Source organism: Chiloscyllium plagiosum, unplaced genomic scaffold (genome assembly GCF_037043375.1).
Source record: "Chiloscyllium plagiosum isolate Xiang-an unplaced genomic scaffold, Cpla_swu_hap1 HiC_scaffold_19, whole genome shotgun sequence".
In the NCBI taxonomy this organism is placed as follows: Eukaryota; Metazoa; Chordata; class Chondrichthyes; order Orectolobiformes; family Hemiscylliidae; genus Chiloscyllium; species Chiloscyllium plagiosum.
The window spans coordinates 36976426-37003677 of NW_028270157.1; the positions used below are offsets into that span (position 1 = coordinate 36976426).

The 27252-nt window shown below is 39.1% G+C and overlaps 1 protein-coding gene across 7 annotated transcripts in view; it reads left to right on the forward strand.

The window, feature by feature from the left end:
- The window catches only part of LOC122559665 (dedicator of cytokinesis protein 4-like), a 569310-nt gene that overhangs the window by 230262 nt on the left and 311796 nt on the right, over positions 1 to 27252 (forward strand). For all 7 annotated transcript variants that reach the window (XM_043709516.2, XM_043709519.2, XM_043709517.2 and 4 more), the window contains exons 12-13: positions 5693 to 5781; positions 22492 to 22617. In XM_043709516.2, coding sequence (XP_043565451.2) covers positions 5693 to 5781; positions 22492 to 22617 — 215 coding nt within the window. The remainder of the gene's footprint in view (positions 1 to 5692; positions 5782 to 22491; positions 22618 to 27252) is intronic.

The following is a 27252-nucleotide window of genomic DNA, read 5'->3' on the forward strand; positions in this document are numbered from 1 at the left end:
ACCAAGGCCACCTTTATTTCCCATCCATTCCTCAAAGCTACTGCATTCTTACCTACTCCAACACTTTCCACTTTGCACCAGACACAACTGCTTCCTCCCTCAGGCATGTTGTTTCAAACATTGCCACAAGGCCTTGAGGCAGTAGAGGCAACATACAGGGGCAATGGGGAAAGAACGTTCATGCCTAGCTGTGAAGGTTGATGATGGGCCTAGTAAAAGAACGACTACAAATGACTCATCTGAGATCCATTGAATATCACATAACGTTGTTCTGTGGAGTGCTGGCCACAACATAGTAGAGCTGGACAATCTCTGCCAGGATGTATCAAAATTACTTCAGGGATGAGTGACTTCAATTACATGGAGCAATGAATGAAGCTGAGATAATTTTCCTCCCGAGAAGATGAAGGAAAGCTTTGATAATAGTGAGGGGCTTTGACGGAGTATGTAAGGTGAAACCACTGCCTGAGGCAAGAAGATCTGTATCCTGAGCGAAAAGATTTAAGATAATTGGAAAGAAAGAATCCATTTGAAACGAAATGTTTTTGTGCAACAAGTGACAATCTGGAGCATGCTACATGAAAGGGTGGTGCAAGCAGATTCAGTAGTAACTTCCAAAAGAGAATGGAATGCATTCTTGTTGAGGAAAATCTATGCAGTTTTGGGGAAAGAGCAAAGGGTGTGACACTAATTGGGTAACTCTGCCAAAAACTTAGCTGAATGACCATCTTCTCTTCAATCATTCTGTTCTCAAACTATACATTTGTGTGGGGCATGAACTGATTTGTCCATGACAGTCTTGAACCTGGCAGTCCTAGCCCCATTGAAATGCAATTAACCGTGTTCACAGTCAGAGTCTCCACTTAAGGTTTGTGGCTGCTGATGAGTTGGAAGACAATAGCGCTTTTAGACCTACAAACCAGAGCATACTGAGGATCATTCTCTAATGATGCAACTGGCAGTTACCCCATCACGAGGTAACTGAGATCATGACTCCCATGACTGGTCAGAATATTATTGAAATCAGTCATTTCTTGGCTAACATGCGGACTGCAGAGGCTGTTTAATTGTGTAAACAGAGTGAATTTTCCCGGTGTGCAAGAGTGTAAGGTGCCTTCCTGCATTTAAACTCTATGACCACTTGCTCATTCCCAGCCGAAACATTCCCTCAGGCACACCTCAAATGCAGTATCAGTTGTAAATAACATGATCTTTAAAATGGTTACATATATTTACCTAAAAAGGAAGGCACTATTGTTTTTAAAAAAAAGTGTTTGCCCATTTTAAGTTATGGTTCTGTGGGAAAGATCTTCCACAGCTAACACAGGGTGGTGGTTGATGGGAAATATTCATCCAGGAGTTCAGTTACTAGTGAAGTACCACAAGGATTTGTTTTGGGGCCACTGCTGTTTGTCACTTTTATAAAAGTCCCAAATGAGGTCATGGAAGGATGGGTTAGTAAATTTGTGGATGACACTAAGGTCGGTGGAGATGTGGATAGTGCTGAAGGATGCTGCAGATTATAGGGGGACATAGATAAGCTGCAGAGCTGGGCTGAGAGGTGGTAAATGGAGTCTAATGTGGAAAAGTGTGAGGTGATTCACTTTGGAAGGAGCAACAAGAAGAAAGAGTACTGGGCTAATGGTAAGATTGTTGACAGTGTAGATGAGCAGACAAATCTGTATCCATGCACACAGATCCCTGAAATTTGCCACCCAATTGATAGGGTTGTTAAGAAGACATACAGTGTGTTGGCTTTTATTGGTAGAGGCATTGAGTTTTGGAGCCACGAGATCATGCTGCAGCTGTACAAAACTCTGGTCGGCCATGCTTGGAGTATTGTGTACAGTTCTGGTCACCACATTATAAGAAGGCTGTGGAAGCGTTGGAAAGGGTGCAGATGAAATTTACTAGGATGTTGCCTGATATGAAGGGAAGGTCTTATGAGGAGAGGCTGAGGGACTTGAGGCTGTTTTCATTAGAGAGAAGAAGGTTGAGAAGTGACTTAATTGAGATATACAAGATAATCAGAGGGTTAGATAGGGTGGACAGTGAGAGCCTTTTTCCTCGGATGGTGATGACTAGCACGAGGGGACGTAGCTTGAAATTGAGTGGTGGTAGCCATCAGACAGATGTCAGAAGTAGTTTCTTTACTCAGAGAGTAGTTGGGGTGTGGAATGCACTGGCTGCAACAGAGCAGATGTGCCAACTTTAAGGGCATTTAATGGTCATTGGATAAACATATGAATGAAAATGGAATAGTGTAGGATAGATAGGCTTCAGGTTGGTTTCATGGATCAGTGCAACATTGTGGGCCGAAGGGCCTGTACTGCACTCGAATGTTCTATGTTTTATCAGAGCTTTGCAGTACTTTGGAATGGATGATCTATGGTAGTACTGCTTAGATTTCAGGTTGTGAGATAGACACATATGTAATAGAATATTTGTTTGCTACTGTTAACAAGATTCCTGTCTCATTGTATTTCCAAAAACAATTATGTGATTTATAGTATTATTTCCCAACTCATAATTGACCACCTCAATAGAGTTGCCTCTGCTGGTCATTTAGTTGTTGGCCACCATCCTATTTCATCTTGTGTCTCACTGTCTAGCAATGCTGCTGTATGTAGAGAAGTGTGAATGTCTGCATTTGTGATTGGTGACATGAGGGTAACTCATTTTTCAGGAGTTCTCTCTTTTTGAGATGTCCTGATGAAGATGTTGAATATTTTTCTCTTCATCTTCTTGTTGCCTGATGGCTTTTGCACAAAATAAGCTACCAGTTGTTGGTGTGAAGCTTGTATGTCATCTTTCATGTTCACATCACTATGGAAATCACTCCATAAGAAATTACTTGTAAGCTTCCTAATTCAGCACCTTTCCACTGCACTGGCCAAAGTTACAATGCTTTCCTCCTGGTGGTTATCACCCATGGGTGTAAGGACATGCTTGAATCATACAATTCCATTGGCAGCTTGACTGCCAAGTCATGGGTGAATCCTTGAACAGTTTTTCCTGATGTTAGCAAGTTTTGAGAAGATTTGTAGCTCAGGTTGAGGTTCTGGATGTCGATTTGCTCGCTGAGCTAGAAGGTGCATTTTCAGCCGTTTCATCACCAGACTAAGTAACACCATCAGTGAGCGTCCGGATGAAACATCGGTGGTATGGCCGCTTTCTATTTTTGTGTTGAGGTTTCCTTGGGTTGGTGATGCCATTTCCTATTTTGTATTTTGTCATTTTCTGCGACCATGTATAAAAATAAAGGAAGGCACTGTTAATATGTTAATATACTGCAGGTTTCCAACACATTAGTTTCAGAAAACATGGGGACACAGTTTAAGGATAGTGAGTAGGCATACGGACTGAGATGAGGAAAAGTTTCTTCAGCCAGAGTGTGGTGGGCCTGTGGAATTCTCTGGCACAGAACGTGGTTCAGGCTAATACATTGAATGTTTTCAAGGAGATACATAGATATATTTCTTGGTGTTAAAGGGACTAAAGGGTATGAGGCAAAAGCAAGAAAAGGGTACTGAGCTGGATGATCAGCCATGATGCTGTTGAAGGGCAGAGCAGGCTTGAAGGGCTGAATGACCTACTCTGGTTTGGATTTTTCTATGTTTCAATATCTGTTAAATGATAGCCTAAATATTAAGCCTAAATGATAGCCTAAATATTTCTCATCTCCACTATGTATTTCCAATCTTAAAATGGAATTTTCCAATCCCAGAAGAGAGATTGTACCTTAATTTTAGGGGAGATGAATGTGTATCAGGAAGCTGCTGATTTCCTGAATTAAGTTCTGGGTTGGATGGCCCAGGCTCAGCTTTCCTGTCCACTGACAATTGAGGCTCTTCTGATTGCAAATATCTCTGCTCAAGCTGGGGTAAGTGAGACGAGTAAACTCATGTGGGGCTACCTGTCAGTTGGGGGCAAGGTGGATATACATTCAAAGAATTGGCTGGTAGGCAAGGATTGGCTGGCCTGCCCTTTTTTCCAAATCCACTGCCACTACACACCCCTCCAACCCCAACCCAAAAATGCCATTGCATCCAAATAAAACACTTGGTCCTTGCAATATTGGTGGTTGTTGTGACAGCAGCAAACCTTCTCTATGATGTTGCCAAGTGCAAGAGCTGCTGGTCACTGATTGACTGGCTGGGCAGGATATCTTCACTGTGCACTTGATTTCAGAGGTGCTGCCTGATTGGAGGAGGATATTGTGGGCCTTGCTCTCAAGCGTTTGCTCTGACATTTCATCACCATTTGAGCAAGACACCTGACGAAAGCAAACAATTCCAATTCTGGTATGTTTGTTTTTTATACACAGGATCTGCCTGTAAGATAAACATTAAAACATTGGAGAGTCTTTAATTCAGTGTTCTGAAAATTTGTTAAAAGGCAATTTTTGTGTGCGTGCGTATGTGTGTGTGCGCGCGCACCTTTGTTAAATCACCAAGCCACATTGCAGATCTGGTGTTCCTTTAACAGCAGAGTAGAATCTTTTATCTTTAATGATCAAGTGAAGGGGGCAGAGATGGTTGTGATCATCTGGACTAGCTAATGTGGGTCATTTCTTTCTGGTGAATTTTATTCAGCAGTTCTTGTGAGAACAGACATGGCGAGTTATTAGAGAGAAATGAAGTTCAGTGCTCCATGGTATGTTGTGACCTTAATAACCCCTTTTGGCTTCTGTGCAGTGGGTAAACTCCACTGAATGGGAAAGGAAGAGTTTGAAGAGAAAGGGAGAGGGAAATGTGTTTTGCAACTTTTTGAATTCTCCTTTCGCATCTTCACATAAACAAAGTTATGCATCATTTACAAATTAAATAAAATTTCTAAATAAATTATAAATGATGGGGGATATCTAAGTATGCTGACAGTGTGGCAGGCAGGGTTGAACTTAGTTCTTCAATAAAAGTTGTGATCTGCATCCAAGATTTGAGATTGAATAATATTGTTTAGTGAGTTCCCCAGTACTCTCAAGATATTTATTTTTATTTAAGTGGTGTCAGAGTGGAAACCAACAAAACTCAAGAAATTTCAGGCTTTTTAATTATATGTAATAAAATTAGAAACAAGATCATTTATTTTCAGTGGTCGTGCGAAGTAAGCACATTGAGGAGACTTCATTTTGATTGTTTATGCTTCATCAGGTTTGAAACAAAACAAAACTTAAACTTCTATGCATTTTATACCAGTTGGTAATTCTGAGTATTCTGTTGCATTCACACAGAGTGGGATCTGAAATTCCTCATGTTCCATTGATTTCCAACTCTGATTTTAGTGGAAGATGGGTGGATTGCCAATGGAAATGACAGTTTATCCAGTTGTGTTAAGAATTAAACCATAAACTGGACACCCATTACTTAGGCAGTCAATCGGATGATTTGTAACTGAAGGAATAGGGAGCTCAGATAGCGTCCACTTCTAACGCCCCAAGAGAGAGTCAAGATTGTTTTTTTTTCTCTCGGCAGTCAGGGGTGAGTGACATTTTGGATGGAACTCTGGCAATAAAGCTTGTACCCTCCACCCCATGTTATTGCAATACCCTCTCATTGACCCTAAAGGACATCATCTGGTGTGCTGTCAGCCAGGAACATAGCCTGAGCAAGTATTTTGATGAATAACTTTTTTAGATAAATCATATACTTTTTAATTCCTTTTTGAAATTATGTGTTCCATTTTGTTCTAGGTGCAATACTGAAAGTGAATGGTACCAAATACATGAAAATATTATCAAGAAGTTAAATGCCCGGTACAATTTGACAAGCTCAAATGCTGGTGAGTGAAAAATTTTAACGCTTTGGGTCACACAATAAGGATACTTCCATGGTATGGATTAGGAATGCATTATATGGCATTACATTGTGTTGGAGCACTGATATTAAAATTCTATTACATAAGCAGTAGAAAGATTTTTAGGATCCTTCTTGAACAAAACACTTAAAAAATTCTAAGAGACAGAACATTTTATTTTGTAATTACAACTACAGTATTCCCTCATGAAGGAATGTAACGTAGACTTTCTGGTTTAGTTCTTGAACAGAATATTAGTGATCAATAATTCTTTAATATTGGCATTCAGTACATTCAGTGAATGTATATATTACATGTCCACACTTTTGTAAAGTCCTTTGCAATAGCTTTTTATAGTGGTTACATATGTTAATCTCTTGGGTGGAATTGCTTGTTGTAAGCTTTAGTATGGAAGAGCAAAATGTGTCTGTTTCTGTGCTCTATTGTCCTTTGTTCTTTGTTTTGTCACCTCCAAATCTCCATTATTTATCACCTAGAAGGACAAGGGTAGCAGAAATATGGGAAAAGCACCATCAGCAAGTTGCTGACAAGTTGCATTCTACCCCTGAAATGGAACTGTATTGTACTTCACTGCTGGAATATTCTGGAATGTCTTCTTTCTATTGGTGCTATGGGTGTAACTACAATGGACTGCAACAGTATTAAAATGCAGCTCAACATCACATTTTTCAAGATGCATTGAGGATGGGCAAACCCACAAACCCAAGAATGTTGTTTTTTTCTTAACTCATGGAATGTAGACATCTCTAGCTAGACCAGCATTTATTGCCCTACCCTAATTGCCCAGAGGGCAGTTAAGAGTCAACCGCATTGTTGTGGGTCTGAAGTCACATGTAGGCCAAACTAGGTAAGGATGGCAGTTTTCTTCCTTAGTGAACCAGATGGATTTTTCTAACAATCAACAATGGTTTCATGGTCATCATTAGACTCTTAATTCCAATTTCTTCATTAAATTCAATTTCCACCATCTGCCATGTCAGGATTTGAACGCAGGTCCCCGAGCATTACCTGCGTTTCTGGATTAATAGTCCAGTGATAACACCAGTAGGTCACTGCCTCCTAGAATGCATAACAAACAAAATTGTTATCAAACACAGGACAAGACAGCTGTACTGCATAATTCCCTGTTGGATTTTTTGTATGAACTGGTTTGGGTCAGTCTCAACCTACCTACCAGTTTGTATAGGTCCATCCCTCAAATCTGTGCTAAGTCAGTACTGGAGGCAGAAGCCCCTTACTCTCTTCCCCTGCCACTGTAGAAAGAGGTGGTCCCCTCATGTATGAGAAAGGTCCACAAATGTGTGGAGCAGAGGGGTATTTACTTTGCAGTTGGCTGTGTTATACTTCGAGGTGTACTTAATATTGACAGTGGTTACCTCATTTAGAAAATCAATGAAGAATATTCTTGAACATAAAATTTAATTAAGAATAATATCAAAGACACACTTCTATGGAACATTTCACGAATATGAGCAAAACATGTTTTTTTGTTGAAAGGATAATTTTGTTTCGATGAACAAACAAGGTTATCACAGTGGGGGGGGGGGAGGGAGGAATGAAGGGAAAACTATTATAGTAATGAATGTGGCTGGGAATTTGTTATGGTGTATAATTAAAAAGTAAAGGCTGGACTAAATACAGCTCTGCTTTCTTGCTACAAATTCAGTATCTAGCAATTGGCACATTTGGGTATCTGTTATAGGTCAATAACTCAGAACAAGTGATTTACTTGGAGTTTGGGTTTAACATCCATGAAATGGTAACATGGTGTATTTATTATTGACAATATAAGGCAGCAGAAACAGCTTCCACAATGGGCTCCATGGCAACAATTTAGAAAGCTTTCATTTGTTCTCAAAAGGGACGGAATCCACTGAAACAGTGTTGTGCGCTCTGCAAGTATAATGTCTCTGCTCCTTTCCTTTTGGAAGGGACATAACATTGTTTTGAATAACTTGAAACAAAGAACCCTGCACTGCTGATGAACATCCGTGTGATCATTTTTTATTGGGTCTTGTTGTTCTTGAGGGGAGTTCTTGAACAATGGTTTCTACTATGCTGTTTAACTTTTATATACGCAGAGCTAACATTACTTTGAATTTTTCTGCACATATTGTTTCCGGTCTGCACTTTTCCAATGTTAATAGTTTTAAACTGCACCTCTTTATCATAGTATGATAAAGCACAGTAGACTATGGCTCTTTGAGGTAAAAACAATGACTGCAGTTGCTGGAAACCAGATTCGGGATTAGTGGTGCTGGAAGAGCACAGCAGTTCAGGCAGCATCCGAGGAGCAGTAAAATCAACATTTCGGGCAAAAGCCCTTCATCAGGAATAAAAGCAGAGAGCCTGAAGCGTGGAGAGAAAAGCTAGAGGAGGGTGGGGGTGGGGAGAAAGTAGCATAGAGTACAATAGTTGAGTGGGGGAGGGGATGAAGGTGATAGGTCAGGGAGGAGGGTGGAGTGGATAGGTGGAAAAGAAGATAGGCAGGTAGGACAAGTCATGGGGATAGTGCTGAGCTGGAAGTTTGGAACTAGGGTGAGGTGGGGGAAGGGGAAATGAGGAAACTGTTGAAGTCCACATTGATGCCCTGGGGTTGAAGTGTTCCGAGGCAGAAGATGAGGCATTCTTCCTCCAGGCGTCTGGTGGTGAGGGAGCGGCGGTGAAGGAGGCCTGGACCTCCATGTCCTCGGCAGAGTGGGAGGGGGCGTTGAAATATTGGGCCACAGGACGGTGTGGTTGATTGGTGCGGGTGTCCCAGAGATGTTCCCTAAAGCGCTCTGCTAGGAGGCGTCCAGTCTCCCCAATGTAGAGGAGACCGCATCGGGAGCAACGGACACAATAAATGATATTGGTGGATGTGCAGGTAAAATATTGATGGATGTGGAAGGCTCCTTTAGGGCCTTGGAAGGAGGTGAGGGAGGAGGTGTAGGCGCAGGTTTTGCAATTCCTGCGGTGGCAGGGGAAGGTGCCAGGATGGGAGGATGGATTGTAGGGGGGTGTGGACCTGACCAGGTAGTCACGGAGGGAACGGTCTTTGCGGAAGGCGGAAAGGGGTGGGGAGGGAAATATATCCCTGGTGGTGGGATCTTTTTGGAGGTGGTGGAAATGTCAGCTCTTTGAGCATGCTTTCTTTTGAATACTTTTCCGCTTCCCCTACCCCTGCAGGGAGTGCTTTCCAGACTATGGCCCACTGTAATTAAATCAATTGACACGTCTCTTTTTCCTTTGTTAACTGGCTTAAAAAAATCTCCTCTGGTACTTTACAATTCTGATAGGAAAAGCAATTCCTCCTTATTTACTCTCTCCAAAGTCTTCAAGAATTTGAAACTTGAATCAATCAGGTGTCTTCATTTTCTTTGCTCTGTGGAGAATGACTCTATTTGCTCTCGAGTTGGTACATAACTGAAAATCTTTTCTTCCAATGAATCTTGTCTGCATCCTCTGAGACCTTGTCATCCTTCCTGAGCTGTGGCGCCTGGGAATGGACTGTAAGTTGGCTGGAAGATCAGTGTTTTGTAAAATTTTAGCATAGCTTCCATGCTTTTAAGTTTTTGTCTCCAATTATAAAGCCAAGGATCCTAAGTGCCTTTTTGACAGTCTTCTCAACTTGTCATGTCATCTTTGAAGACTTGTGTATGCTCCTGCATTTCTTTTAGAATTGCAGCACTTAGTTTGTTTTGTTTCTAGGTAAAAACAATGACTGCAGATGCTGGAAACCAGATTCTGGATTAGTGGTGCTGGAAGAGCACAGCAGTTCAGGTAGCATCCGAGGAGCAGTTTCTAACATACCCCTTATTTTCCATATTGGCTGTGCAGATGTTTGAGGCCTGTCAGTGTTAGTGATTTCCAGAACCAAAAGTCAATGTCTAACACCGATTGCTGTGCATGGAACAGCAGAGAAACTGTATGTGCCCACAGCCATACAGCTTAGAGGGGGCATTAATTGCATCTGTCATGTACCTTCACATTTCATCCCTTTATACAATCCTGAAGTCTGTTACTATCCTCCACATAGAGTCATAGAGATGTGCAGCATGGCAACAGACCCTTCAGTCCAACCATCCATGCCGACCAGATATCCCATTTGCCAGCACTTGGCCCATTTCCTTCCAAACCCTTCCTATTCATATACTCATCCAGATACCATTTAAATATTGTAATTGTCCCAGCCTCCACCACTTCCTCTGGCAGCTCATTCCATACATGCACCACCCTCTGGACTGATTAAATGTGAAGAACCTATCATGTAGGAATAGGTTGAAGTAAAGTATAGGAGCAGGTGGAGGCCATTCAGCCCACTCCACCATTAATGAGATCATGGCTGATCTGATATTCCTCAACTCCATTTTCTTGCTTTGTCCCATAACCCTTGATTCCTTCATGATTTCAAGTTTGTCTATCTTAGTTTTGAAAAACTGAACATCCAGCCTTGAAAAACCTCAGCAGAAAAATGTTCTACAATCTCACCATGAAAAAGGGAAACAAAATCCTTCCCATCTGTTTTCAAAGAGTGACTCTTTACTCTTATTATCTTGTCTGGTCCTAACACACTCTAACAAAAAGTTAACTACATCTCCACATCTACCCTGTCTAGCCCCCAGGAATCTCACGTTTCAGTAAGGTCTCTTTTCATTCTTCTAAATGCAATGAGTACAAACCCAACCTGCTGAACTACTACAGAGTATGAAAATCCATTCATACTCTGGATAAACCTAGTGAACCTTCTCTGGACTGCCTCCAGTGCTAGTATATCATTCCTTAGATACGAGGGCTAAATTCTTTCACGGTATTTCAATTGTGACCCTGTTTAGATTCAGCAGGATCCCATACCCCTCTTTCCTTTGAACTAAAGGTCTTGGCTTTCCCTATTACCCACTGAGCTCAGATGCTAACTTGTTGTGATTCATGGACTAGGACTCTTTGTGCTGCAGCTTTCTGCAGTCTTTACCCATTTAAATAATATTCAATGTTTGTATTCATCCTGCCAAATGCATAACTTCATATTCTTTCACGTTATATTCCATCTGCTGAGTTTTTGAATACAGGGTTAACTTATTTATATTCCTCCATATACTATTTGTCATCGTCACTAACAGTACTTGCCTTCTCATCTGCAAACATGGCGATAGTACCTTCACTTCCTTTAACCAAATGGCCAATATATACAGTAAATAAATGTGGTCACAACAGTAATCCCTATGGCATTGTCAGTTACAAGTTGACATCCCAAAAATGATACCTTTATCCTCGATTTATGTTTGTATACTACCCCACCATCATGGGCTCTTAAGTAGCCTAATGTACAATACATTATCAAGTGCCTTTTGGAAATCCTGAGTAAAACTGTTGCATACAAGACCCGACTTGTACCAGTGCACAATATCTTGCATGTCTTGCAGCTTAAGTTCAGTGAGTTAATGAAGTACTTTTTAATGATAATAGTTTAATGATGGTACTTTTTCTGTTGACTACAATACGAAAGGAGAACAGCATTGCTCAACTGGTATTGAATGGTAACTACTGCAAACATTTTTCATGCACAACTTGTTAATAATAAACCTGTTTGGCTCAACTGGTGAGCTCCCTGTTCCCTGCTCACTTAACATTACTCTGAAGTTTGGGAAGCCATAGCTCTCAACTTACTTTAATACAGATCCATGCCATTGTTTGCTACCCTGCAGTTAATCAAATATATTGTTGTTGTTATAAACTGACTAAGATAATGTATTCTTTGCAATGCATGCCACCAATTTTACAACTTCCAGAGCACTAATTTACCATCATAGTACATAATCACATCACGTGTCACAGAATCAGAGTTGTTGTGGCACAGACGGAGGCCATTCAGCCTATCATACCTGCACTGGCCCTTTAAACGAGCATCATTACCTAGTGCCAATCTCCTTCTTTTTCCCCATGCCCTTGCACACTGTTTATTTCCAAATAATCATATATTGCCCTCTTGAATGTGTCAACTAAACTTGCCTCCACCAAATTTCCAGGCAGTGCTTTTCAAACCCGAACTACTTGCTGGGTGAGAAAATGGTGTTTTCACAACACTCTTGTGCCGATTGCACACACATTTATGCCTTCTCATTCTTCTTCCTTTTACTTTTCCCTGTCTACTCAGTCCAGCCCACTCATAATGAGATCATGAGTTAACTGAAACAATCATTTTTTTCCTGTTTACGCTGACCAATACTTTTGCCTCCCTTTAGTCGAAATCTGAGGTGATACTTTAGAGTGAATATCTTCAATGGTTTATTCAATTAATGTAAATAAATGATTTAATGCCAAATTCGAATGAAATGGTGTATATGTTATTAAGAAATGAAATTCTGATGAAGATTTATAACATTTATTATTATTTGGGTTCTCATGTAGAGTTAAATGGGATTTTGCTTTTTAGTTAGTCATAGAGATATACATCATGGAAACTGACCCTTCGGTCCAACCCGTCCATGCCGACCAGATATCCCAACCCAATCTAGTCCCACCTGCCAGCACCCAGCCCATATCCCTCCAAACCCTTCCTATTCGTATACCCATCCAAATGTCTCTTAAATGTTGCAATTGTACCAGCCTCCACCACATGCTCTGGCAGCTCATTCCATACACTTACCATCCTCTGTGTGAAAAAGTTGCCCCTTCGGTCTCTTTTATATCTTTCTCCTCTCACCCTCAACCTATGCCCTCTAATTCTGGACTTCCCGACCCCAGGGAAAAGACTTTGCCTATTTATCCTATCCATGCCCCTCATAATTTTGTAAACCTCTATAAGGTCACCCCTCAGCCTCCGACGCTCCAGGGAAAACAGCTCTGTTCAGCCTCTCCCTGTAGCTCAGATCCTCCAACCCTGGCAACCTCCTTGTAAATCTTTTCTGAACCCTTTCAAGTTTCAAGACATCTTATTGATAGGAAGGAGACCAGAATAGCATGCAATATTCCAACAGTAGCCTAACCAATGTCCTGTACAGCCGCAACGTGACCTCCCAATTCCTGTACTCAATACTCTGAGCAATAAAGGAAAGCATAGGAGAGTGAAGGCAGCATTTGCTATCTACCTGTGACTCCACTTTCAAGGAGCTATGAACCTGCACTCCAAGATCTCTTTGTTCCTAGGACCTTACCATTAAGTGTATAAGTCCTGCTAAGATTTGCTTTCCCAAATGCAGCACCTCGCATTTATCTGAATTAAACTTCATCTGCCACTTCTCAGCTCATTGGCCCAGATCCTGTTGTAATCTGAGGTAACCCTCTTCGCTGTCCACTGCACCTCCAATTTTGGTGTCATCTGCAAACTTACAAACTGTGCCTCTTATGCTCACATCCAAATCATTTATGTAGATGACAAAGCATCGAGGACCCAGCACCGATCCTTGTGGCACTCCACTGGTCACAGGCCTCCAGTCTGAAAAACAACCCTCCACCACCACCACCTTCTGTCTTCTACCTTTGAGCCAGTTCTGTATCCAAATGGCTAGTTCTCCCTGTATTCCATGGGATCTAAGCTTGCTAATCAGTCTCCCATGGGGAACCTTGTCGAACGCCTTACTGAAGTCCATGTAAATCACATCTACTGCTCTGCCCTCATCAATCTTCTTTGTTACCTCTTCAAAAAACTCAATCAAGTTTGTAAGACATGATGTCCCACGCACAGCGCCATGTTCACTATCCCTAATCAGGCCTTGCCCTTCCAAATACATGTACATCCTGTCCCTCAGGGTTCCCTCCAACAACTTGCCCACTACTGAGGTCAGGCTCACCAGTCTATAGTTCCCTGACTTGTCTTTACTGCCATTCTTAAACAGTGGTTCTATGAAGGTGATTTTTAAGTGTCAGAAATGTTTTTCCTAAACAACATTTCTAGCATGATTTCAAGTAAGTGTCTAGACGAGCTACTGGGAGATATAATGCTGAAGTGTTTTAAGGTACACTTCTATGAAGCATGTTCAGTTCAGAAGAAGAAAAGATCCACACCAGCCAAAGGGCATCCAAATTTTCAGCCGTCTCCAGGCCATCACAGGTGAACACAAGTCTGAAGCTGTTTCAGCAGGCCAAGTAGAGAGGACTGGGAAAGAGCTTTTCTTGGAGTTGCGTGAGTAAACTTCTGAGTTAGTCTGTGCCATGTCTGTGTCTTGGGAAGAGGTACAGTAACAGAATCCTCTCTCGGGAATGTGCAGAAATTTGCCAAAATGAAATGCAGGGGATTTCATAATTTGAATAGTTACTGGTGAAGATAGGAAGGATAATTCACAGGAATGATGGTTTGTATAAAGGGTATTGCTGGGAAAATGGATTGAATCCTTTTTTTTTGTTTTTGATAAGAGTTTTCCAAAACATGCAACTTTGTTTTTTCCCATTTATTTTGTCAATAGCACATGGGTAGCCTTTTGTGAAGATGTTCAATGACTGACCACGAGGGTAACCAAATTACAAAGTAAAATGAAAATAAAACAAAGGTCTGCGAATGCTGGCAATCTAGAACAAAAGCAGAAATTGCTGGCAAAAGCAATTTGGGGGAAAAAGCAGAGTTAACGTTTGAATCCAGTGACCTTTCATCAGAAAAGCTCAGATTCTGATGCAGAGCGACTGGATTAGAAATGTTAGCTCAGCTTTCTCACCACAGATTGTGCCAGACCTGCTGAGTTTAGCTAGCAATTTCTGTTTTTGTTACAAAATAAAACTTGTGGCTTATCAAGCCAGGTTTCACTCTAGAGTCTAACTTGGCCTCCTTGCCATTAGCTGGGGCCAGAAGAAAGTGGGCATTAGAAGCATGAAGATAACTGTCACATTTGTTGATAGTTGTTATTTGATGTGATATTAACATTCATGAAATGGATGAGCATAACTTTGTCCCAGTTATAATTTAACACAACTTATAGTCCTTTTGCAAACGTTAAGATGTGTTGAAATTTTTTTTTTCAAGCTTTCAAGAAAAATCTGCAGGTTAAGGTGGAATTACAGTTTTTGTTTGAGTCTTAAAACGTCATGTATATTCACGTGACCCTTGAGTTATACTAGATTCTTACAAAATGAAGTTCGGTTTTGCTCAAAAAGGTGGGTACGTATACATTTGTTTCTAAAGCAGTATCATTTGCCTCCAAACGTGCATTTTTCCCTAGTTCCTCAAAACCTAATTTACATTGTTATCACTGGATTTATAAATATCACTGGAATTTCTAAATAAAATTATCTGAGTTGCCTTCCATAATGGCAACTCATTCCTATTTCTCTCACGTTTCAGTCTTCAAATGTCTGTTCTTAACCCAGCTGTGTCAACCTCTCTGCTTTATAACTTTAATGCATTTGCTTTTAAACCCCATCATGTTTGGACCCTGTTCAATTTCCATAATTCTCTCCAGTCATGCATCCCTGCTTAGACTCCATGTTGTAGAACATATTGCATCTTGTCCTTAATGTTTACAGGGTGTTATTTGCAGCTACTGTTTCAGTCATTTATGTATTCCCTTTTTAGTTTGCTCCCTAAATGCCTCCACTTTGCCACATCCTGTCCTACTCTTATAATTCTAATTATAACCCTTTCTCTATTATGGTTTCTTCTGCTCTTGATTCTCATTAATTTATGTTTTGCCAGCATCGTTAAAGCTCTGTTTAATTAAGGATGTAAGGATTGCTGTAGAAAAATACATGTTGTACATGAAATCAAAATATATTTTTTTTTTGCAAATTTAATTCACTTCACCTGAAAAGAGAAAGGCATGCTAAACAGACCTAATTAACTTAAACCTTAAGGAAAGAGACACAAGGTTATCTCATTTTGTGTGCCTGAAAATGACAAATTTCCTTTTTATTTGAGGTATTCATGTTTCTATGACTGGCATGTAAGATGGATATGCAAGGTGGAAACCCAGCATGTAAGAGCCTGTGCTATATTTCTGCCACTACACGTCTCACAAGTAATGTCACCTTTCCATTTTAAAGGGCCTATCAATAAATATTTAAGTTAGCTCACTGAACTTTAAGCTTTGTTTTCAAAAGTTACATACTTATCATCAATCTGAGCTACAAATCTTCTCAAAAATCACCTATCAATAAAAATTACATAAAACAAACAGCATCCTGTGATCTTGAAACCAGGTCAGATTTTTCAAATATTTTCAGTCTTGTCTTTTTATTTTCTGGATATGTGTCAAGCCTGACAATATTCCTGTATCATTGTGGGAAAGAAAGAATAAAAACATTTTTCAAGTGTTTCTCTCCCATCACCGGTTTCACCACATTCAGAGAAAAACTTTTTTTAAAAATGCCATCAGGCTTTGCATTTCAATGTTATTATTTTTTCTTTGATTTATAATAAATTCAGTATGTCGAGTTATTTATTTATAATTTGCCATATGGTGAGGGACCGATTGCTGCTGTTCTGTGCTGTTTTCTGTTGGTGGCCCGCGTGGAAGCCACCTTCAAGCTGAGACCACTCCATTGATTCCTGGAAGAGAAAATGTTGAACATTTGGTTTATTTGGCATCATGCACAATCAAGAAATGCAAGACGACCCTGTGATTTAGAACAGACTTCAAAAATCCAGTTCGATTCATACCAGCGCGTCAATGCATGAGCAGACGATTTGCGACATTCTCGAGACCCAAGGCAAATGCATTTGTCCTACTAATTCCTGTTAATTTTTACTGAAATTTTGAGCAATCCAAAAACAGTGAACATGTTGACCAGAATTTGATATGTGTACAGACTCTAGATTAGCTGTGACAATCTGACAGAAACTAATGGCTACTAATCATATATTATGGCAAATTCTCAGTCATATTTACTCAAGTTAGTTTGTTTATTTCCATATGTTCTGAGGGTCCGAGCTGCTTGTTATTCTTGCAAATACATACTGCTTGCTAGACACAGACGTCTTGATATAATACCTACATCAACAATTTGTTTTTCCATATCTGCATTACTTGAGGAATAGTTGAGCACAGAGCACTGGAAGCTTTCAGGCTTTCTTTTTTTAACTTCAGAAAGTACTTAATTAGCTGCAAATTACTTTGCAATGTCTGCTGATTGTAGAAAGTGCTATATAAATTGAAGTCTTTCTTGTATTCATTGTGTTCCTAATTTTTCATGCTTGATGGCCTGTGCTGCTTTTCCTGTGTAAAGCTCTTTAGAATGTATTTTTGTTTGAAAAACAGGAACAAATATATTGGGAATAAACAAACATTAACTACTATTCCACATTCCGATCTCGAAAGATTTGAAATGTATCTTCAGCATCTTTATGTGGCCAGAAAAAATAGAAATTCACAGCATGGAAAGAGTCACATCAAATTTGTGCTGATTCTTAACTGGACCAACCTAAGCCTAATCCATCTGTCACTCCATAGCTCTGTATCTTCCTCCATTTCAAGTGTTTATCTACTCTATTTTGTAATAGTCTGAATTATTTCATGTGACAATGAATTCCATGCTCTGAAACTTCTCTGCAAATATATTTTTTTTCAAAATCTCTGATCACCTCTAAGGCATCATTTTAAGCTAATGAAACCTTGAAAAAAGGCAGTCTTTTCCTTCACACGGTGCATCAAAACTTTCAATGGGTTTAAAATGCTTCAGGTGTCTCTGCTGCACAGAATGCTTGAACTAAAATATGTTATAGCAGAGGAAGAGTACAGTCTATCCAATGTACCTTTGTTGGCTATCTGAAACAGTTACCCACTTAGCCACATTGCCTTGTACTATCCCAGTACTCACTTAATGCTGTTTCCAGCAGTTTTTGGAGTGAATTCTGGGTTTATGATGAAGTAGCATTTTCTGTTGGCATGTGGGGAAACTCAAAGGGATACGAAACTGAATATCTGTATAATTTATCTTCTGCTTTCATATTGTAGCCTACACTATCTGAGCTCCATGTATCTTGTACGCTGTTTTGAAATATTAGTCTGCAGGAAGAAGTGATGATTTAAATTCGTACCTTTAATACTTCTTTTGTCCTGGGAAGTGCTGATAGTGTGTGTACAACAGTCTTGTCAGGGATAGGATGTATTTTTAGTGCCCTCTTGTGCTTCCATGGTTGTAGGACCCTTCATGTATAATCAATATAATTGTTACTAAAGCATTTTACAATGTATTCATGGGAATAAAAACTGCTTTCTGTTGTCCTGTGCTATTTTTGCACATTTGGGACTGTCTTCTGAGATACCAGCTGTTAATTACTTCAGAAAATCATTTGCACATCTCTCATTTTTATGCTTCACCAGTGCTGCATCTTCTACAACACTAGGTTGTTGTGTTAGTGAAAGACTGGGTATTTGTGTCATTGATGTAAATTAGAGTAGCACTAATACCTTTAATTACTAAAGCAAAACTACATGGTTCCTGTAAAATGTGACAAAAGCTGAATACACTAAAATGCAAAATTAATATTGGCTGAACTGCCATGTAAATAATTTCTTCTTTAATTTATACTTTTCCATTTTGTTATTGGAGAACATGTGCTGGCTCCTGACTGTTCTGATTGCCTAACTTTCCAGCGCTGCATGCCTGTGCTACTTCAAATTGTAAAATATATAGCATGCAAACCAATATTTTTAAATATTTGTTCTCGATTTGATGGGAACTTCCAAGGGAGTAATCAAGTAACTATAAAAGAACTGCGATAAGAACATAAAGTTATAAACCATGGCTCCTCAAACCTGACCATTATTAAACAAAGCCATTGCCGATCTGGCCCAGATCTAAAGTACTCTTCCATTTTAGCTCAGCATAGCTATCAACTCCTTGATAATTTAAATATCTATCCATGTCCTTTTAAAATACCATCTGTAATCTAACCACCACAATTCCCTTGAATAAAGAATTCCAGACATTCACTGCCCTCTGGGAGAATAAATTCTCTTGCACCTCAGTTTTAAATGAAAGCTCCCTTATTCTCTAACTTTGTTCCCTGGTTTGAGATTTCTTGCAGTAGTGGAAACATCTTCTCAACATCTATCTGTCAAGCCCCTTCAGAATCTTTGTATGTTTCAATAAGATCACTTTTCACACTTCTAGACATTAATGAATGAAGACCTAATAAATGTTTAAGTCTGGAAGGTGTGTAATAAAAACAAAAAATGCAGAAAATTCTAAACTGGTCTGATAGCATTCATTGAAAGGCAAAAAGGTAATGTTTCAGGTCCCTGACATTTATCTCTGAACTTTATCTTTGCTCCTTTGTGCACAGTTTCTGTTAAAGCTATTAAAGCAATATTTTCCGTTTGATTACAGATTTCCAGCATCTGCCATATTTTGCTTTTGTGCTTTGGTTGCACACAACTTGTCCGGAAACTTGGAAATGTTTGTGTTCTCACAACTTTATTGCTTTTATTGTTCTTTTCTTGAAAGAAACTGCACAGTTAAATTATAGATGGTTTCTGTTCCCACCTAATTCTTGACATTTTGCTTCAAAATGCCTTCAGTGGCTAAATTATCCCCATTGTATTTCTGCTGTTGTCCATAGATGAATGGTATAAATAATGGAGTGGAATTCTTAGGTTGTTACGATCATGAATTAGATAAAAGATCCTGTGAGTCTCTGGCATCTGTGCTTTTGGGAATCTTACAATCTAGGGAGAAAAATGCCTTTCATTCTATTATCCCAGGGAAAGTGGCAAAATTATTGACTTCAGTGGTAGATTTCTGCAGGCACAAAGTTTGATGCTAATATCCCTGTGACAGCTTAAATTGAGCCTCTTACATCTATCTAAATTTGGTAGCAATGGACAATGTTGTTGCTGAAATGGAGATTACCTGGAGATCAGCTTTTGGTAAACAGTGCAAATCTGTCACTGCCTCTTGAAGTTGCTCACCTCTGACGCACCATACTAGGCCTTCCTTTGCTGGAACATACAGATTCTTAGAAGTAAACAGTTTTGAATCAGGGTAATCTTGCCTGCTACTTCTCACCAACACAATAGTAAAGCTCCAACCAAAATGCCCAATTTATAGATTAAGAGTGATATATAACTGCTAATAGCTACTAAACCTAACTGATAATATCAGCTAAACCTCTTAATCTAAAACTATAGTAATTTTTGATATATATATATGCCAGATATGGCAAATCTCTAAATATCACTACGTTTCTAAAGTTTAAAAGTGATAGACTACTTGCTAAGAAGTGAATTGGACTTGGTTTAAGTAGGTGAAATGAATGCACAACATATTCCAGCAAGAATTGTAGAAGTTTGTACTTGCATTTACTTACTTCACTTATTCTCATCTGCCTTTTGCAGGACTGCATGGCTGATGCTCTTTGGATGGAGATTGAGAATTTGGGATCTCCATTTGAAATCCAGAATAGCATGCCAGCATCGTTAAAATATTTAACACAATTGACAATGGTGATTAGATATCTTCACGTACCAGCAAAGATTAAGTGCCTTAAGATGAAAAGAGGAAGGCAGAAAATTGTCACAAATACTGTATAACATTATGTATGAACAACAGAATTCCAAATGTTAAAACTTTAGTGAAGATCCACAGGGTGAGGAGTTTCACTGTTGTTTTCTTCCTGCAGTAACAGAATGTTCCATTTAATTATTCATAATATTTATTAACTAGCTACAGTAAATGACGTCTTGGGAATAAATATGTGGTTCCCTGATCTGTTTGCGAATTTCATTATATTTTAAATAGACTCTTCAAACTTTACACAAACTGAACAGTGCAATAAATGAAAAATAAACAGTTTTATCAATTGGTTGCACTTTTTAAAGGTCTACAATATGAAGTAATTTTAAAGTACAAGACTTCATAATTCAGAGTTGCAAACTATCTTGATGCATACATGATCATTCTAATTAGCTGGTATAAATATTCAGACTCATTCCAGTTTAAATTTGTGCATGCACTGTTGTATTGGCCTGAGTCCACTGTTGTGAAATGAGTCTTGCATGATGTTTGGATCTGTGTTGCAATGATCTATTTGAAGTCTTTATTTTAATCTCATTTTGTAGTATGTTTTAAGATTATCATCAGGTCAAAATGTGTACCCATTTTAGTGACTATTTATTCTTTTTTTAGAGGAACAGGTATCTGAATTTTATAGGTTAGAATGCTGCATATTTATCGTGACTTGGAGGTACCGGTCATGACACTGGACTCCTTTGGCTATAAATTCTGTGAGCATGATCTTAACCTCCACAACAAGGAGCGGCGTTCCGAAAGCGAGTGCTTCCAAATAAGCATATTTATCAGTTAGTGTTGAAGCTTCCATCTCGATCCGTCTCTTCTTATGCTCCAACTTTGTGTTAGAATTGTTTGCCTGATAATGTTGCATAACTTTAACTGTAATTTACATATTGAACACTGAAGAATTTAACTGTTACAGTACTGTGCTTGATTCTGTTTTAGATGTTCTATTATTCATTTGTAATTATTATTTCGACTTTCAACTTCTCTTTGATTTAATGGATTATTATATGGCAAAGGCATTACATTTCTTGAATAAATGTATATTGAATGCAGAATGCCAGTTTTACACAGTAGACTTGCACTTCTCACAAACTGTTTAAATGCAAAATCATTTCACATTTTCACTGGAGCACAGGAGGTTGAGAGGTGACCAAAAAGAAGTTTATAAAATTATGAGGGCGATAGGGTTAATGGTAGGTGTTTTTTCCATAGGATGGGGTCAAATTTTTAATGCGAGAGGAGAGAGATTTATAAAAGACATGAGGGGCAATGTTTCTGCACAGAGGGTGGTTTGCGTATGGCATAACTTCCGAAGGAAGTGGTGGATGTGTGTTCAGTTAGTGTTCAAAAGACATTTGGATAAGTACATCAATGGGAGAGGTTTGAAGGGTCATGGGTCAGGAGCAGGCAGATGGGACTAGTTTAGTTTGGGATTATCATCTTCATGGACTGGTTGGACCAAAGGATGTGTTTCCATGCTGTATGACTCAATGAGGCACTTAAAACCCACAACCAAATCTTGGACAGCAAAGGGCAGGTTGCTCGCTTCCTACCCACATGCCATCACATGGTTATTTCAAATAGATTTAAGAAATTTGGAAAATGTTAATTGGTTCATATAAGATAGAGATTGCATTATGCTTTTGAAGTGTTAGTTAATGTCGCTGTGAGATTGCAATGCAGGTTGGCCATTGATGGGAAATCTTGTATGTCTTCATCTGGTGTGGTCCTTTCATTTCAAATGAGCTCATTTTGATGGATTTACTCCACAGTGATGTGCTTCAGAAGCACTGTCAACTTTTGATTGAATTAAATAAAAAAAGTGGTTATCCCCGAGATAAGATACTTCATCATGGTGTCATTTGAATATAATTGAGACTCGAAATAATTTATAGCAAAGTCAAATGCAGAAATTACCATTTGTTAACAGGAGTTAAACTCAAGAACTGTCATTAATTTCCTCATAAGGAACAAGAGAAGCAATACACAACATGTGGTATATTGGAATGCAATAATCACTTGATTGAAATGTACAATTTAAATGTACCACTCCTGCTGACTTTCAATGCAGAATAATCTTACATGAAGCAGACTCCTTAAGAACCATTTGTTTTTCTCATAAATCATTGTGAGCCCATTAAATTCCAGACGGCTTTCCTCATTGAACTGTTCTTTTGCAGAATATTTTCTTCCAAGAAGTAAAGCAACCTCTGGAAAATTTCAACATTATATATCTGTTTTGTTTTAAAGGTTTGTCTGTTGCACTACAGCTGCTACATGGAGATATTGATCAGATCCGGAGAGAATACCCAGTATTGTTCACAAGAGGTGTGGCGATCACCAGAAAATTGGGCTTTTCGGATATTATAATGCCAGGTAGGCTGAACGACAATGAAGTTGTTATGGATCATGTTAAAACAGTTCTAGGAATTGTTACACTTCATTTTCTGTCTCCACAAATTGGGTTTTGGTTAACACAAGGTCTTGCAAGTAATTCATCCTCATTTTAAAACAATGTGCTTTCTTTTTCTGGAGTATTTTAGGCTGTACAAACCATGACAAAGACAATACAAGATTGTGGACTTGAAGTATTACCTTTTTAGTGTTCATACTTGGCTTAAACATTTTTAATTATTTGTACCATGTATACAGTAAGCCATTGAAAAGCTCACATTTTAATACTATTCAGTGATAGTTGGAAAGTTGTGCCTTTGAATGTTTCAGCATATCCTCAGCTGAGGGAAGCTGTAAATATAAATTCCCCACTTTGCAGATCTCCCCATTCAGGTGAATGTTAAAGATGACATGGTCGTCTTTACAGAAGAGCAGGTGTCCTGGCAAATATTTATCCTTCAAACAATATTGTCTTTTTATAAAACAAACTATTTATTTCACTGATGTTTTTGGAACCTTCCTGTGCACAGATTGAATGGTATGTTTCCCACATTACTGCAGTAACTATACATTCAAAGTAATTCATTGCTGTAAAACACTTGGGAGCAACCCAGGATTGAAAGGCTGTTGTATAAATAGACTGCGTCTTTTCTTCATTAGTCTTCTCTTGAAGAATATATTGCTTTCAGGACATTATGATTTTCTTTTTAGTGCCTGTTTGTAAAATGTGGGCATTGATGGCATGGTTGGCATTGATGGCATGGTTGGCATTGATGGCCCATCCTTAATTGCCTGTGAGAATATATTGGTTTGCTACCTTCTTGAATTCTTGCAGTTCTTGTGGTATCAAGGCTTTCAAACCAGTGACAGTGAAGTAACAGTGATATGTATTTTCAGTCAGTTTGGTATGCAATGTTGAAGGGAACTTTAAATGTTTGGTCCCCTCATGCTGTTTACCCTTCCAAGTAGTAGAGGGTGCCAATTTGGAAGATGCCATTAAAATATTTTTAGTGAAATTCTGCAATGCACCTTGCAGATTGTACACTGCTATCACTGTGCATGTGTGTTGGAAGGAGTGGGACTTCATGCTTATCTCTGCTCCAATGCCTTTTTGGGCAGATAGAATGGAATTGGGTGAGTGACGGTTAAAGACAATGAGATTTGAGAATTTAGAATTGAGGAGAGCTGCTCAGAAATTGTGTTTTATATGCTAGATACTTTTCAAACCCTCCTTTTCACTGCATATTTTAATGACACAATGTTAATTCAGTAAAACTTGTAAGCTCCACGGTTTGTGATTTATTTTACAGTCATTCTAAATGCACCAAATTTGTATGAGTAAAATCAACGATTAAGAAACCTTTGCATTTGCATTCTACGTTTATAAGTTCATAAAAACATGCACTTTGGTCACAGGATGTCAATTGGAGTCTCATTATCTCTGTGTAATGTTCCTGGCATTAACTGTAGACTCACGCAAATGATTATGTCATTAATTCTAACTTGGCCTTTATATCTGGTGACTGGAATTTCCTTTCTCCAAGAAGGCTTTTACAGAACAGCTTTAAATGTAACTGCACTTTGATCTATAATACAGGAGCTGGAAGAGCCACTATAAACTGAAATTAACTTTTTTCACTCGTTCATGGACTTGAGCAATGCCTCCAAATAAATCTATCTTTAGAATCTGCAGAATAAAATTGCCTTTTTATTTTAAATTTCATCAAGTAGGAGAAAGGTAGAAAACTTCTGTATATATTGCATTTTATTATATGTTCACTACAAGCTAAAGCATCATAACAATGGCTTGATGTTGAGGTGTTACATGAAAATTAATATTGCAGGAACTGTGGGGTGTTTTTCCTGAACAATGTATTAAAGTGTTGTAGCAACAACAAACAAACAACTGTGGATGCCGGAAATCTGAAACTAAAAACAAATTGCTGGAGAGATTCAGCAGATCTGGCAGCAACTTAGTTCTGAGGAAGGGTTACTGGACCTAAAAGGTTAACTCTGCTTTCTTTCCACAGTGGCTGCCAGATCTGCTGAGTTTCTCCATTAATTTATGTTTCTGTATTGAGGTCTTAGAATAGAATAGAATCCCTACAGCATGGAAACAGGCCCTTCGGCCCTACAAGTCCACACCGACCCTCCGAAAATGATCCCATCCAAACCGATTCCCTATTACTCTACATTTACCCCAACCTTCACATTCCCTGAACAAGCTGGACAATTTAGCATGGCAAATTCGCGTAACCTGCTCATCTTTGGATTGTGGGAGGAAACCCACGCAGACACTGGAAGAATGTGCAAACTCCACACAGACAGTTGCCCGAGCCTGGAATTGAACCTAGGTCCCTGGTGCTGTGAGGCCACAGGGCTAACCACTGAGCCACCATGCCGTCTCTCGTGTTGGTTTAACATTTGGTCCAAAATGCAGAAGTCCTATGACAGTGAGCTTTAAAAAGCACAAACACAATGCCTTCCATCAAAAAGAACAGTCTGAAGTTGGAACTGATTTACAAATAATTTCTCATGCCTTCATTCAGGTATTGCAGTACTCCAACATTTCACTTCCAACCATCCAAAGACCTGAGCTTAGCTGATCATGTTCTGTCTGTATCCTATCTTGTTGAAAGTTCTGCAAACCCAGGTCAACCCTTGCTGAGCTACAATGTTCTCAGTTCCACTGTTCCTGAGGTTGAAATTTTCTTTCAACTAAATATTGGAAGGACCAATATTAATTTCTTTTGTCCATTCTGCAAACTCCATTCTGTGCACTCAAACCCAACTCACGCCTAGCACACTGTTTGAGACTGAACCAGACCTCTCAATGTTGATGTTTGTAAAATGTACTTTTGACCATGTTATGTAACCTGATTTACAGATTCAGATTTACAGATTACTTAGTGTGGAAACAGGCCCTTCAGCCCAACAAGTCCACACCGACCCGCCGAAGCGTAACCCACCTAGAACCATTCCCCTACATTTACCCTTTCACCTAACACTACAGGCAATTTAGCATGGCCAATTCATCTAACCTGCACATTTTTTTTGGATTGTGGGAGGAAACCGGAGCACCCAGAGGAAACCCACGCAGACATGGGGAGAATGTGCAAACTCCACACAGAGAGTCACCTGAGGTGGGAATTGAACCCGGGTCTCTGGCGCTGTGAGGCAGCAGTGCCGCCCACAACTATTATTATTATTGTGGGAATATTGATAGTATTAGAAAGAGAGGCCCAAAGATATGAATTTGTGCTCTGAAATTTTCTTAAAGGGTCAGAAAGTCATTCTGGATCAGTGACCTAAATGTATCAGTTCCAAGAAAAAACATGGCCATAGTCAAGCACCTGGTAGATTCCTGTGGTTTTAATGGAGAAGATGTTTATACTTTTGAGTTTATGACTGGTATTGTGAATATATTAGGCCATTAGTTTTGTTTTGATTTTAGTTCTGAAGCAAACAAGAGTTCAGTTCACTCAAGAAAAAGGTTCCCTCTTTGCATGTTTCATTCTAGTGTAGTTGAGCTCGGAGCCAACAAGTCATTGCAGCAGCAGATTTTTGCCAGTCTGTAATACTTTCAAACCTTGGTGTGGAGGTGCCAGTGTTGGACTGGAGTGGACAAAGTCCGAAGTCACACAACACCAGGTCACAGTCAAAAAGGATTTATTTAAAATCACAAGCTTTCGGAGCACTGCTCCTTCATCAGGTGAAGTGGAGGGAAGCGCATCTCCAAACCAGAGAGTCTGAGATAGAAATCTTCAAGTTGGAGTTGAAAAAGTTTAGATAATCAGAATTGTGAAAGGTTACACATCATCAGACTCGCAATGAATTTCAAAATTGTTTCCACATTTCAAGAAAAAGAAACTGGAAGGAGTCAGTTGAGGAGAAACTTAGAAATGAGTTAGGAGAGTAATTTCTATGGGTCTGAATCTCTACCTGATAATGTTTTGAAGCAGGCTGAAACTTTGTTGTTTGTGTTAAGATTTTTCAAAATTGCCTTATTAACGTAAGTTAGTTTGATTTTGTCTTCTCTTTTGAGTAATAAAAATTAAAAACATCTGCAGCCTCATAAATATGTTTCACTTAGTAACCACCAGATTTATTTTTTATTTTATTTATTTAATATATAATCCATCAAGCCAAGTTTAATTCTGGGATCGGACTTGTCCAGTATTATCATCAGATAGGATCATAACTCAATCAACAGAGCTGTGTAATCATCACCTGTCCTTAAACCTTTCTCATCCCATCTGATACTGAAACCCTATCCATGCCTTTAGTTTCCAAAATGGACTATTCCAATGTTGTCCTGGCCAGCATCCCATTTTTCAACCTCCATAAACTTGAACTCATTCAGATCTTTGCATACCTAAATTGTACCAAATCCCATTCATGCATTATTGTAGTGCTTGTAGATTTGTCGAATCCTGGTCCAACAATGTTTTCTTCAACAATGTTTAAAGTTTTCTTCCCTGTTTTTGAATCCCTCCATCTCATCACTTCTCCCTATCTCTGAAATCTCCCAAGTCCCACCAAGTTCACTCAGTATCTCAAATTCCAGCCTCTTTGGTATCTTCTATTTTATTTGCTGGACCCTTGCACCTATGCCTT